The sequence below is a fragment of the Neophocaena asiaeorientalis genome, unplaced genomic scaffold, assembly GCF_003031525.2.
Source record: "Neophocaena asiaeorientalis asiaeorientalis breed wild unplaced genomic scaffold, Neophocaena_asiaeorientalis_V1.1 scaffold75, whole genome shotgun sequence".
Classification (NCBI taxonomy): domain Eukaryota; kingdom Metazoa; phylum Chordata; class Mammalia; order Artiodactyla; family Phocoenidae; genus Neophocaena; species Neophocaena asiaeorientalis.
In genome coordinates this window covers 971,340-986,567 of record NW_020172719.1, presented here as the reverse complement: position 1 = coordinate 986,567, position 15,228 = coordinate 971,340, and the positions used below count along the sequence as shown (strand labels likewise).

At 40.2% G+C, this 15,228-nt stretch overlaps 1 protein-coding gene across 5 annotated transcripts in view; it reads left to right on the top strand.

Moving 5' to 3' along the window:
- ATG7 (autophagy related 7) overlaps positions 1-15,228 on the top strand; it is a 325,835-nt gene that overhangs the window by 128,165 nt on the left and 182,442 nt on the right. For all 5 annotated transcript variants that reach the window (XM_024740183.1, XM_024740184.1, XM_024740182.1 and 2 more), the window contains 4 exons: positions 3,971-4,059; positions 5,666-5,787; positions 9,714-9,804; positions 10,562-10,706. In XM_024740183.1, the coding sequence (XP_024595951.1) occupies positions 3,971-4,059; positions 5,666-5,787; positions 9,714-9,804; positions 10,562-10,706 (447 nt within the window). The remainder of the gene's footprint in view (positions 1-3,970; positions 4,060-5,665; positions 5,788-9,713; positions 9,805-10,561; positions 10,707-15,228) is intronic.

Here is a 15,228-nt window from a genome sequence, read left to right as displayed (position 1 = left end):
GGTTTCTCTAGTTGCGGTGAGCGGGGGCCACTCTTCATCGCGGTGCACAGGCCACTCACTATCGCGGCCTCTCTTGTTGTGGAGCACAGGCTCCAGATGTGCAGGCTCAGTAGTTGTGGCTCACGGGCCTAGTTGCTCCGCGGCATGTGGGATCCTCCCAGACCAGGGCTTGAACCCATGTCCCCTGCATTAGCAGGCAGATTCTCAACCACTGCACCACCAGGGAAGCCCCAGAGCAATTACTGAAGATTAAATGTTTGGGAAATGTTTTGTAATTTTGACAGCATTAGCCTTTCATTCTAGGGCTGTAAAATCTTTGGACAAGAGCAATAAATAACAAAGGAGCAATAATTGGTCTGCTGTTAGCGGGGCTCTTTCTTCTCTTAGTGATCTCGGCATCATGGCAGCCATCTGTGACATCGCCGTGCATTAGATATCTGAACTTTTCCCCTATACTTTTAAGACACATAATCTCCCTTGTGCATTTCCCGTTATATTGAGTGTTTGGGTAGTAGACAGCCATTTGTCAGATAAGCATGTTTTTTTGCAACAATGTGGAAATTTCTCCACACACTCAAGTTGACAATTTTGCCCTCTTTTCTTTCTCATTTTGTACTTTTTCAGCAAATTGCTGGGTAGATTGCAGCCAGATCATTACTGAACAACTTCAATGAATTGTATGCCCTCAGCCGAGGAGAAAAGAGTGTTTATTTCATAAACCTTCTAAACAAAGGGTTTTTTTGCAATGACATTTTGTTTCTTTCTGCTGATGTATTGTAAAAGGAAGAGATTTGCCCAAGTTCACACAATGAATTTGTGGCAAAGCCAGTTCTAGAATCCAGATCTCCTAGCCAATGGTTATTTCTGACTGCCATTTAAAAAATCTGTTTACCCATATAGTTAAACTGGCTTACCCAGCCTTGTGTGGACTAATTCCTACAATGATTGAGGTTCCGGATTTGGTTCCTAAAGCACTTGAAGATATTGGAGTCACTTTTGAATCATCAAAGGAAAATTAAATGGTATTCAGCCTAGTGTCAAATGGATTCTGTCATTTTCCAGTCCGGGTGCGTACTCATGCATGCCTCATGTGGGTAGGAGAGTTACTTTAAGGCATTTTCAAGCTGACCTCCCTTTACCAGTGAGTGATACATTTCTCTTTAGTGGTTCATTCCTTCTCTGTAGCTCGTTTTAGGTCAGGTTGCTCTAAGAAATTTATTCCTGGTCTTCTCGAAAAAGATTTCTTTTTCTTATTACCTTCCTGCCTCATTGCCTTTGTATTTAGTGTCAGAAATATGCTCATTCTTTGAAATTAGGCATCCACTTGTATCTAAAGTAACATTCTAATTTATATAATTTAAACATCACTTTGTCCCAGCTCTACAATTGCAGATGGTAAAACCTAGAGCCAGACAATATTTGATAACCTAGAACTTAGCCTCCTTTTTCTCTGCTGGTTAAGAAAAGATAACCTTGAAACTGCAGGTAGGTAACCGTGTAAGGGTGATAGACTGAGCTGAACAAAGACATCCGTGAATCTTCCACAATAGAGTTCATTTATATTGTGGTTACAGTTACCATCTGTTGAGCGCTTATCTTGCTCCCAGTCTCTGTGCTAAGTGCCTGTGAGAGTTACCCTCTAGATGAGAAAATTAAGGCATAGAGAGGTGAAGTAAATTGCTGAAGGTCAAATTCGAGTAAGCGACAGGACATTTGATAAGAGCCTCGGTTTATGGAGTCATACTTGAAAACTGAAACTCAGTGTCTCTATATGAATGGCATTTCCTGGATTCATACTATCTGGGTTCTTCCCAAATAAAACTTGAAGAGCCTTTAGACACCTGGTAAGATTGAGCCTTAATAGAGACTGTGTTGTTTTGTAAGCTATACAGGATTTTTTTTCTCTTTAATGGTCTATAAAGCTCTATAATTCTGGAGCTAGAAGGAATCCTTTGAGGTAAAATTATTTTACTGCTTCACTTTACAGGTGAGGGAAGACCTTCCCCAAGGTCTTAAAATCAGTTAGCTGCAGGATTAGAACGCATGCCCGCTGGCGCTCCAGCCAGTGCTTTTTTCACTGCATCAGGCCATTCTCTTCTCTTCTCTTCTCTGCTGGATAACAGAGAGGTAAATGCCTTCGGTGAATGTTTTTTAAATGTGAAGTTGAAGTAGTGATTACTTAATCATGCAGTATGCCTGGCAGATGCCCTCTGTCACAGTCGATAGAGGGGAGCAAAATAAAAAGGTGCCCCACGTGGTGGCGGTGGCCAGCTGGACCAGAAGACCTCCAGGGAGACAGCATCTTCATTCAGAGGGAGCGCTAGGCTAGAGGCCTCATTCTCAGAGCTCTCTTGCTTCTCATAGGAACATGTCTCTTAGACCATGCTCTCACCTTCTCACCCAGGAGAATCCCAGATGCATTCTCTTGTCATGTCTCCTTCATCAGCTGTGGTCTGCAGCAGTTCCTCAGACTTTTGTTGTTTTTAGTGACCTTGACCTTGACAGTTTTGAAGAGTACTGGTTCAGTTATTTTGGTCTAATGCCTCTTAATTTGGGTTCGTGTGATGTTTACTTATGATTAGATGGGTTATATTAGATGGGGTTATTTTTGGAAAGAATACCACTAAGGTGAAGTGCCCTTGTCATCATTATATCCAAGCTACCTGATACTCACATGGCATCCCTGATGGTGTTAAACTTGATCACTTGTTTAAGGTAGAATTTGCCAGCTTTCTCCACTGCAAAACTACTATTTTTTTCCTTTGGGAGTGAGTCACTAAGTCGAGCCCACACTCAAGGAGGAGAACGATTCAGCTCTACTCCTGGAGGGGGGAGGTATCTACATATGTTGTTTGGAAATCTTCTGTAAGGAAGATTTGTCCCTTCACCTTCGTATTTATTTATCTCATCATTTATATCAGTACGGACTCATCATTTATATCAGTTATAATCCAATACCACGTTATGTATTTTGTTGATCAGATTGTCCCAGCCTTGGCCATTGAGAGCTCTTTCAGGTGTCTCGGGTGCCCACTTGACATGCCTGCCCCCTGTCCTTCTGTTTATTGAGCACTTCCTTACTTTCTGGTGTGGAAGGTGCTTCAGGCTCATCTTGTATTTTCCTTGCTGCAGCCCTAGAATTAGCCACGTAGCCATGGAGCCCTGATTCCTTTTGCAGGAGAATGGTATTTAGAAATCAAGATCTCATTGTCTTTTGAGAGGAAGGAGACAGAAAAAGTGAAAGATGTTATGTATAACGTACAGAGGGCTATGGAAGCAGAGAGGACAGCGTGACAACCTCCACCAGGGGCAGTCTTCACTGAAGGCATGGTGTTTGAAGTTCAGTTGAGTTTTCCAGTTGGAGATCAGGGTTGGGGGAGCTGGAGGAGGAAGGAATGAGAGGAAATAATATGTTAGCAATGTCAAAGGCATCCGGCTTTTTAATTTGGTCTCACTATGGATTTACAATGGTAGTGACCCTTCTTTGATTTTCTCATTACATGAAAATCAGCAGTTTTCGCAGATGATGTCTCTTTGTGCGAGGATTTTCTCTGTGTGAGCCCTGACAATTGACTGCCCTTCCTCCCTCCCTGACAATTGACTGCCCTTCTTCCCTCCTGGTTCTCCTTTCAGTCTTTCTTCCTTCCTTCTTTCTTCCTTCCTTCCTTTCTTCCTTCCTTTCTAGTTCCTTCTAGGAACTAGAATGTATCTAGTTCCTACTCTCTTCCAGGCCCATTGTGAGGCACAGCGGGGTGCAGAGAAGAATTTGACAGCCCCTGCCATCAAGAAGTTCTCTTGTCTGGTGTGAGGTCCTTTGACTTTCTTCTCTTCCCTCTAACCCTTCACCAAGTGTCTAATTGTTGATGCTTTTGCAAAACAGCATAAATAGGAAAGAGGAGGGATTAGCAGTGTTTGTGTTGTGAATCTGACATGATACTTGCCTCACTCAGAAAGTCTTTTCTGTTCACAGATAACTATTGGTGTATATGATCCCTGTAACTTAGCCCAGTACCCTGGATGGCCTTTGAGGAATTTTTTGGTCCTAGCAGCCCACAGATGGTATTTACGTGTGTGTGTGTCTGTGTGTGTGTGTGTCTGTGTGTCTGTCTGTGTCTGTGTCTATATGTTTTTGACATTGTGCCGAGCTATATCTATATTTGTTTTCCCAAATGGATTTTTTTCACTGCTGGCATAGAAACCAGATAATAAATCAATAAATCAGTCATGATCCAGTTTCCATCAGTGGTGAGCCTCTAAGCAGGTCTGTTATGGAGCTTCAGACTCTGACCATACAGCCCTAAAGATATTTTAGAGTAGGGCAGGGCCAACAGCTGGAGGTCCCCATCCTGAAATTCTCTAGCCCTCCCTTCAGCTATCTGAGTCACCTTCAGATAGGATTTTCCTGTTGCTACCATCTGCCCTTTTTCCCAACCTTAGACTAAATAAAGCAGAGGGTAATATACGTTTGAAAAGATGCTCAACATCATTAATCATCAAGGAAATAAAGTATAACTAGATACTACTCATTAATAAAGATAATAAGATACCATTATGAAATACTACTACATACTCACCAGAATGAGTTTAAAAAGATGAGAATACCAAGTCAAAGATGTGGATGAATTGGAACCCTCAAATACTGCTGGAAAACTGTTTGTCAGTATCCACCAAAGTTAAAAGTATCTATAGCTCAACAGTTTCCCTCTCGGGTATATAAAGCACAGAAATGCATACTCAGATGCACGCAAAACATATACAGGAATGTTTATAGCAGCATTATTCTTAATGCCCAAACACTGGGAATAACGCAGATGTCCTTGAACAATGAAATGGGCAATAAATAGTATATTCACTGCAATGGAATGCGATGCCGTAGTGAATCTGAATGAACTACTGATACACATATCAACATGGATGAATTTAAAAAACATAATGTTGAGTGAAAGAGGCTGGACCTGAGACAATACGTGCTCCCTGGTTCCATGTATGTAAAGGTCAAAACAGGCAAAACCCATGTCTGGACTTCAAAGTTGGAGCAGGAGTTACTTTTGAAGGGGCTGGTTATTGACTGGGAGGGGGCATGAGACAAGCTCCGTTATATTTAGGATTTGGATATTTACCTCTGTGTCTGCTTTACTTAAATAACAGTGTTCACTAAAGATAGCTAGATTACAGATCATCCGCAGAGGGAGAGTGTTATACTTGCTTGTCCTGGTGGTGAGTCTGTAGAGCTGTGGGCTTCCTCACCACTGCCCGAGCTGCCGTCTCATAGACTGTATGTTCAGGTGGGAGAAGGGGGACCAGAGGAGCCCATGCTTGTCTTGGAGTTTCTTTTTAATATCTTGTGAGCTTTTTAATTTTTTTCTGCATTTAATATTCATTTGTCAGAAGTATTTATGTGCAATGTGAAATTGTTATATAAAGCTCACCTAAAAAGAAATCATAGTCAGTTCAGTGCTCAGCCTCTAAACACTTGGACAAAGGAAGCCAGCGTGGTTATGTTCAGAATCTCTCAGGGGTTAAGGTCATCCCCCGAGGGTGTCAGGGAGGCATAATTACAATGAATTGAATCCTCTCCACCTGGGTTTGCCGAAGCTCTTACGTGAGCTCTTTCTTTTCCTTCCTTAAAAAAAATAAAAATAAAAAAATCTGGGCCGGACATCAGGAGTAGCAGTTTCCAGTCTGTTGAAGTCCTCTGCTTCCGGGACCGCACTCTGCAGGGGATGAGAGATGTCACCCACAGCATCATCTTCGAAGTGAAGCTTCCAGAAATGGCATTTAGCCCAGGTAACTTGCCGGTCTTTGAGAATGCATATACTTAGCATTTACCAGAAACCAAATTAGGTTTAACTTTTCTTTCATCCTTTCACAATGGCAATGGAGGTAGAAAAAAGTACAGCTCCTACCTCTTTGCCCCTAGGAACTCTTCCCTCGAACAGAGGGCATGCTCTGCTCTTCAGACCGGAACAAAGGCAGAGATTGTCCTCAGGATATTTCCTCCAGGCAGTTTTTTCAGTCCTGAGAATTCTTTTTCCCTCTATTTTTTGTTTTTGCTTAACATAAAGTCTTTATTCCTTACCCTTCTTACAGGAAGAATGAAGTATTAAAGCACCTACATATTTATTTGTTACAAAAAGTTGTGTGTGATCTTATTCTCCGTATAGTAAGCCAGTCAGCAAAAGTGCCATTTCTCCTTCCACGTTTAATATTCCTCATCTGATCCTGTGTGGTAGGCGTCAGCTATTCTCCCTGTTCCATAAGTTAGGGAACTTGGGCTCACAGATAATGTTACGTATATAGATGTGTGTGTGTGTGTGTGTGTGTGTGTGTGTGTGTGTGTAGATATACATACATGCATTTATTTATATATTTATACTTATGTACACATCACAAAAACAGAATAACATACCCAAATTGGAGTAAAATAAAGGTAATAATACCCACCTCATGGAGTACCCCTATGAGGAATCTGACTCCTGTGTAAAAGACAGACACAATGGTGGCATATTATAGTTGCTTAATAAGTGATAATTTATGGTAATTTCCTATCTTACCCAAAGCCGAGAACCCTTTCCAAGATGATCCCTCAGATTTCTATGTCTTACGTGCTGTCCAGAGTACTTGTACATACCTACATGGTTTAATTTACTCCATACAGCACCTGCATTGTTCCAAGGAACATTGCTTTCTTTAATCCGGGGATCATGTGCCTTAATGTGAGCGTGTGTTTTGGGGGTGAGGGGTGTTAAAATCTCTGCTTCATCAGGCAAAAGAGGAAGCTGTTTACTTGTTAGTTTAGAGCCTTAAAATAACTATCGCCTCTCTGCCATCTTTAGATATTTAATACATTTGATTTAGCACCCTCTTCTGGCACATTCTAAAATAGCTTCCATGTGATTTTGTTTCATTAAGCCGCCACTGGAAGGTAGCTCCAGGGGAATGAGGTGAGCATGAACTAACCAGTAATGCGGCCTGGTCTCCACCTGGCAGGCCACCAGCTGTTTCCACACGTCACTCACTTAATCCTGCCAACCAACTTTTGGGGGAGGCACTTTTCTTTCCATTTTTTAAGATAAAGTCACTGAATTACTCTTACTCCCTGCTCCCAGTGATATATTACTGATGCTTGGTGAAGCTGGCAAACCCAGGAAACACCGTGCAATTCTATTCGAAAAAGAGGTTTTCTGTAGCGCTGTAGTGCTGTCAAGTCTTTACACTTGATATTGAGTGTAGATTATTTAGTTTAAGAAAGGCAGATGTTCCTCTTTTTTCACGTAAATTAATGTTTTCCCTCTTAGCTGTAAATTAAACCTTTTAATAACTAGAACTTTGTAAAGTTATTCTGTATCATAATGTGAACTGAACATATTCGTATGGTAGTGTCATTTAATATTTCTAAGACATCCCATAGTTGCAATGACAGTGTTATAAGAAATGCAGTTTTGAATATCCTATGTCTTCTGCTCTTGGTGGTGCAGGCAAGCTCACTCTGCTTTGCTGATACAGAGTGTTCGAGCAGCCGGCTGAGGGAAGCCGCAGACACTGCTGAGGGTGGGAGAGCCCTCCTTTCACTTCCTGTCCTTGCTGTGCTCCTCCTCTTTGTCCAGCTAGGGGAAGACAGGGCCTAACTTTCCCCTAAAAAATACTTTCTCATTAATTTGGGGTATGTCTAATATGGAAGCAGATATGATAGACTAAATATTATGGTCACCTATAGTATTTTTTAAAATTATCAGTAAGTTTAAAGTACATCTAATTTTCTTAAAATGTCTGTAACATCTTGAGTACAGAGATGTTTTAATTTGCAATGACATTTTGTGTGTGTCTTATAATTTCTTATCTGTAACAGGAGAAAGCTGAGGCTGGAGTTATTAATTATAGTACTAGACTGTGTTTCTGAATTTCTTGTCAAATTTCTGTGCATGTGTTAGAGAAGCCCTTTTTAAATTTAACATGAGAATAGTAAGAAAATCAAACAAAATATGAGTTAGTAACTGGTTTGAACTCTTTTTTTTCCCCAGAAAAATGATTTTGGAGTTCTTAGCCTCTTTAAGAACTCAAATCTATTATTTCAGTTTTAATTTTTTGTGATGTAAAACCGGACCGCACCAGGGCACCTGAGTTAAAACAGGAAGGGCCATTTGTTTTTCGGCTCCTTGCTGTGAAAGATACCCTCAGCCAAGTAGCTTTTGAAGATAACTGACCCCCTTGTTTCCCATTGGTCGTCCTGTCCCAGAAATAAAAAATTGTGTAAAGCAAGTCAGCAACTCTAGGGCCCATAATTATATTGGGCAGTATTATCTTAAGAAACAAAGGTTGAAAGCAAAAAAGTTCCCAAGGAAAGGAAAATAGAGGTGTTGATAGAAATAGAAAAGTAGGAGAATGTCCAGAGAAAACCAGTGTACAATTAGAGACAAATGTAAAATTCCTGCCATAGTCCTGTATCTCTTAACCTTAAGTCAAGGAGCTTCTGTTCCTTCAGAGACTGTTACTTCAAGCACATATTGGAGGTGATGCTGGAAGGGTAGGTGGCTGAGTGAATTCCCTTCTAAGGAGTTGAGGCTTCATTGTGAATTTTGGGAATTCAGTGAGGAGGGGAGAGCAACTGAGGTCCCAGGGTGTGGGGAGTGTAAGACTGGGTGGCCCCCATTAGCAGGATTTACAAGGCCAGGTTTCCACCAAGGAAGCCAGGTTTCCATTAAGGTGAGGAGGTAGCAGAAGTATTCTGCAAAGCAGTTGAGATTTTTAAGAGGATTTTGCAGCAGTGGAATAGAGCAGCATTACCCTGAATGTGTCCTGTGAGATTTTAATTGGTGTTACTAGTTGAGGGAGATAATGGAGAGCCAGGTAAGATTGGGAAGCTCAAAGCCAAATCAGACAAAGTGGCTCCTTTACTGCAGGTTTCTCAGAGCTTTATGCCCCTCATGTGCGATGTGATGCTCCAGGTTTGGGTGGTGGTGGGGCAGAGGGAGAACACAGGTAGGTGTACAGAAGCATTTCCCAAGCCCGTCAGCCATGGAGTCTTTATCCTCTCAGAGCTTTGCGTGGAGCAAATTTTGAGAACAGCTGGAATTGGAGTTACAGAGGCACCCAATGCAGAGGTTAAAAGAGGTCAGCGGGAAAGGGAAAAGTCAGAGGAGAGGAAAGTCTGAATGGATAAGGATGTGCTTAAAGGAGAGGGCAGCTTAACAGAAGAGCAGTTCCTTGGACTGAGGTCTGGAGACAGGTAGGCACAGTGATGGAACTGAGAGGCTGGGTGGAAGGGTAACATAAGGATGAAGAGCGGAAGGGGTGCGCTCAACGGAGAGGTCCAGGTCCAGGTGGGAACTCAGCAGAAGGTGTGCTGCAGTCACACTGGCTTGTCTTCCTAAGGTAGAAAGCCCTTCACAGGGTTAGACCAGCTCCAGATATATTCTTTTTTTGGGGCAACTTCCAGTAACTACAGAAGTTAAGGCAACTCGGGCCAGAGACCAGGGCTGTTTCTGAAGCCCTTCTGCGGGAAGGCAGTGCTTGGGTCTGAGGGTCTCTAAGCAAGATTCCTAGTGGCTCAGGAAAATGAGGCAACTGAGGCGAGTAGATGCAAATTCTGGCCTGCAAACCTCCTTGAAAAAGAAGTGAACTGAAAGCTTAAGGATGCGTGAGCCAGCTTGCTGCTTTGACTTACTTTTTATTTTTCCCTCCTTCCCTAAACTTACTGTTTTATTTGCCTTAAGATTGTCCCAAGGCGGTTGGATGGGAAAAGAACCAGAAAGGAGGCATGGGACCAAGGATGGTGAACCTCAGCGAATGTATGGACCCTAAAAGGTATACTTTGGAAGCCGTTTTCTCCAGGGTGCACACCAGGTTCTGTCAGGCCAAGAGCATTGCCCAGTTCAGTCGGGGGTGCCTTCACACTGATGACGAGTGTTAATCCACTCTTGGCTGCCTCTTGATTTAAGTTTTGTTGTGAGAATTAATATTAATGATGGATATCCTGAAGGACACACAATTGACGTTTCTCTAGACATTCTACATTTCGTTCTTGCTTCAAGCTCAGACTCTCAGACCTCTGTACCTACACCACCTTTTAGTTCTTTATTCATTGCCCTTTGATTTTGTCCATTAGCCTACACTGAAGGACATTATAAGAAATATTTCACAGAAACCAGTATTGTATTGAAGGCATGATGTAAGTACCCCCTTTATTGAGGAGACAGAAATTTCTCTGTTTTCAGTGTTAGGAAAATCTTTCCTCATAAGCGGCTGGTATGTTTTTATTCCTGGACACAGTAACTCCTACACCTGGTCATGCTTCCCATTTCACCTTGGCTGCTGGGAGCTCAGGATCAGATTGGTGGCCCATCACTGTGCAATTGCAGGGGATAATGGTGGCATGTGTTCTGTGTGGTCACCTTTCTCCTCCTCGCTCACCCTCAAGCTTTGTTTTACTTTTCCTTCGATACTAATTTCCATAGTATTTGTTTCTTATTTTCTCATACAGCTACTTTCTATCTAAAAAGGACAAGATTGGGGCATAAATGAGTGACTGACTAAATAAATAAATAATTCTGTCATTTTCTAGGTTAGCTGAGTCATCAGTGGATCTAAATCTCAAATTGATGTGTTGGAGATTGGTCCCTACTTTGGACTTAGACAAGGTTGTGTCTGTCAAGTGTCTGCTGCTCGGAGCTGGCACCTTGGGTTGTAATGTAGCCAGGACATTGATGGTAAGTTTGTGGGGGTCAGATGTTACCTCTAAAGCTGTGGCTTCTCTTCTTATTTCGCTATACAGTCCACCTTCCATACCTGTGGGTTTCGCATCCGAAGATATGGAGGGCCTTGTATTTTATGTAAGGGACTTGAGTATCTGTGGATTTTGGTATCCCCAGGGACTCCTGGAACCAGTCCCCCACGGATACCAAGCAACGACTACGCCTGAGTGCCTTCTCTCTCCCAGACTCCCCCTATTCTCTCTCCCTCCCTCCCTTCTCTTTTTCCTCCCTGTCTCCCTCCCTTTTTTCTTTTCTCAGTATCTCTTTAAGTATAAAAGGAATACATGCTTTTATTATAAGGTAGAAACAGGAACTCTCCCTCCACTCCCATCCCAAGTCACTTACCAGAATTAAGCAGACTTCACAGATTATTACACAGCATCTTTCCCTGAAGTTTTTGTAGGCATGTGCAAATGCAGAGAGAGACATTTGTCATCTTTGCTCTTACTTATTTATTTATTTATATTTACAAAAACTGGATCATAGCATACTGTCTGTAGCACGTTTTTATTTTTAACTTAATATAACAATAATTGTGGTTCTCTTTCTATGTATTCCATATTATGTATATGTAGGATTTTATTATATGTCTTGTCCTCAATTTATTTAATCAATTTCAGCATATTTTTCTTTTAGAGATGCTGTTGAAGTGAACATGCTTATATCTTTACATGTCTGTGGAACTATTTCTTTAGGAAAAAAGCCCTAGAAGTAGAATTACTGTGTTAGAATGTATAACAGAGCTTTTAACTTTGCATTTCTTTAATTAGTGAGGGTTAGTATTTAATTTTATTTCTTTCGTGAATTTTATTTCTTCTATTTATGTCCTTTGGGCTGTGTTTCTTATATATTGACTAGGAGTTCTTTTTTTAATGGATATTAACCTTTTTTCTGTAATATAATGCAAATATTTTTCTCAATTTATCTTTAGCCACATAAAGGTTTTTAAAAATTTGATGTTATTAAATATGTCAATCTTTTTCTTTACGGTTTACAGAACTCTTGTTTTTATGTTTAGATCTTTATCAATGTGGAATTTATTTTTGTTTTATGATGAGAGTTAAATATCTAACTTTTTTTCCACAAAGTGAATAGTCATTTGATTGAATGGCATTCGTTCAATAATACAAATCATCATTTTCCCACCTTAATCAAATACTAAATCTCCTTATGTACCTGAGTCTCCTTTTGGATTCTATCTTGTTCTATCATTCCATTTATTTGTTCCTGCATTATTACTCACAGCTTTAACTCAAATTACAATGAATTTATAGATAAATTGGGAAGGATTGACGTCTTTATAATATTGATCCTTAGTTCCAGAAGCATTGTATATCTCTTAAATTATTTAGATCATCTTTGTAGCATTTTCTTTATTTAGGTCTCACACATGCCTCATTTAGTTTATTTTCACATGTTTAATTGTTTTTTTTTCTTTTAAAGATATGTTCTTCCCACTAAATTTTCCAGTCGACTATTACTGGGATATATAAGAAAGATATTCTATCTGGCCATCTTTCTAAACTTTCTTAGTTATAATAGTTTTTTGTTTGATTCTTTACAATTTTCTAGGTTGATAAGTATTCCTCACCAACATTTATACCTATTTCTAGGACTGGCTAGGACTCCATGGTTTTGCTGAGGAATAATGGTGAGATTTGGCATCCTCATTTTGTTACTGATTTTTAATGGGAACTTCTTTTTTTTTCCTTTAATTTTGATATGTGATATTGGTTTCTGCTAATGCTCTTTTATAAATTGAGGAGGCAGATTTTTATTTCTAGTTTACTATGAGTTTACATCAGAAATGATTGCTAAGCTTTATCAAATATATCTATCAAGATAATTATATTCTAATGTTGAGCATTCCTGGAAAAAACCCTATTTGTTCATGGTATGTTATTCTTCTAATATACTATGGGATTCAACTGGTAATGTTTTATTGCTAGGTTTTACATACGCATTCATAAGTCAAGTTGGTTTATAGTAATGTTTTTTCCTTTTCTTTGTGGTGTCGTATATCTTATAGCTGAGTTATACTACTTTTATAAAATAAAACTTTCTGCCTTTTTCTATGCTCCAGGACAGTTTAAGTGTATGACTTATCAGTTCCTTGATGGTTTGGCAAAATTCAGTTATAAATCCATCTGGGCCTGATGCCTTTTGGAATTCTCTTGGCAGTGAGGGCAGGGAATCTTTGGGAACTTTTACAAATGTTTCTATAGTCATTGACCTTTTTAGATTTTATACCTCTTTTGAGTCAGTTTAGTCATGTTGTTTTCCTAGAAAATCATCCATTTCATCTAAATTTGAAAATTAATTGATATAAAATACATGTGGTATTCTCTTACCATCTTTTATTTTATTTCATTTTTTTTAAATGCACTTCTTTATTTCTCTGTTTCTTCTTTGGCTGTGTTGGGTCTTTGTTGCTGCGTGCAGGCTTTCTCTAGTTGCAGCGAGTGGGAGCTACTCTTCGTTGTGGTGCGTGGGCTTCTCACTGCGGTGGCTTCCCTTGTTGCGGAGAATGGGCTTTAGGCGCACGGGCTTCAGTAGTTGTGGCTCATGGGCTCTACAGTGCAGGCTCAGTAGTTGTGGCACACGGGCTTAGTTGCTCCAGGGCATGAGGGATCTTCCTGGACCAGGGCTTGAACCCAAATACGCGGGCCTCTCACTGTTGTGGCCTCTCCCGTTGCGGAGCACAGGCTCCGGACGCGCAGGCTCAGCGGCCATGGCTCACGGGCCCAGCCGCATCGTGGCATGTGGGATCTTCCCGGACCGGGGCACGAATCCGTGTCCCCTGCATCGGCAGGTGGACTCTCAACCACTGCACCACCAGGGAAGCCTTATCCTCTCTTTTATCTCTCCTTATTCCTAATGTTGAGTAATTGTGTTTTCTCTTTTTCAAACTTGCCAGAGAAGCTTGTCTATTTTATCAGTCTTTCCAGAGAACTAAATCCTTGATCTCTTTATTCCATAATTTTTGTTTTGTTTTGCTTCCAGATTCATTAATATCTACTTGTATCTTTATTCATTTCCTTCTCCATTTTTGTGGAATTTATTTCATTCTTTTCCTAACTTCCAGAATTAGGTACTTAAGTTTTCTTAGCATTTTTAAAATTATAAAGTCATTATAGTCCCATTGTAGAAAATTTGTAGAGTATAAGAGTTGTAAAGCAAGAAAAGAAGACCCATTTTTCGACTACATTTTCACTTCTTTTCAGTGTTTGTTTAATGTATATTTTAAAATCTTATTTGATATATAAAAATGCCCCTTGCTTTTACCAATTAGCATTGTAAACACTTTCTCATGTCATTAAAAAGGATACCTAAAAAGCTTTCTTAATGGCTGTAGAGTATGCCTTCTTGTATGATGAAACATGATTTACTGTGACATTCCCCTAATGTTAGACATTAACATTGTTTCTAGTTTTTTACAACTCTAAATTATGTTACAGAGAACATCTTTGTGATTGCATTTTTGTCAGTATTTTAGATCATTTCCTAAAACAGATTGCTGGAAGTAGGTCAAAGGATATGAACATTGAAAAAGTTCTAGAAACCTATTGCCAGATTGCTTTCCAGAAGAATTATATTAGTTTACATTCTCAATTGGTAAAATAGTTTTTTCATCACCCCATCCTCACCAGCACTGAGTATTGTAATTTTCTTTAATCTTTACAGATTAGCCATTTAAACTGTGTAGCATTACAGGAAACTGAAAGTTAAGTGTGAGAGTCCACATACATGTGACTAACCTGTGGCATGTTTGTAATTTATGTAGCTTTCTTCCCACCGCCAAGCATGTTCCCAGACTGCCTTCCTTGCTCTCCACTCAGCATTGCTTTAAAATGCAAAAATACTCCCGAAATAAATATCCCCAAGCCAAGCACCACTGAGTTTTGGGTATTCCATATGTTTATTCCCCCTCCATGGTAGTTTGCTTACCTGGTGAAAGTCACTTATAAAACTGGGTGGGTAGACCAAAGTTACCAGTGGGCTTCAAAACAAACAGCTGACTTAAACTATGCTTTCAAAAGAGTGGATTCTGGCCTATCATCCTCCACCCCGACAGTGAATCTTGGGTTGTTGTTGACTGTGCCCCTGGAATCATCAGACTAACTGAATTTCAAAGTCCCTAATGGAAGGATATTGAAATAAGACAGAGATCAGACTCTTAACTCTGCAGCCAATCCTGGCAGGGCTTCTCTTACATCACTGTGCTTGTTTATGGTTTACTGAAATACACATACCCCATCCCACCCCAGAAAGTACGCACCTTCATTTGGTTGCCACTCTGAGGATCTCATTTCCTCCCCTCCATTAACCAGATCTATGACCTAAGATAAGTCACTTATCTTTTCTGGGCTTCAGTTTCTGTATCTGTAAAATAAAGTAATTGAACTAAAGATTTTAAAGAGCCTATCTAATTTTAAAATCATGTGGTTCTATAAGACTTTATAGGAGATGGAATTGA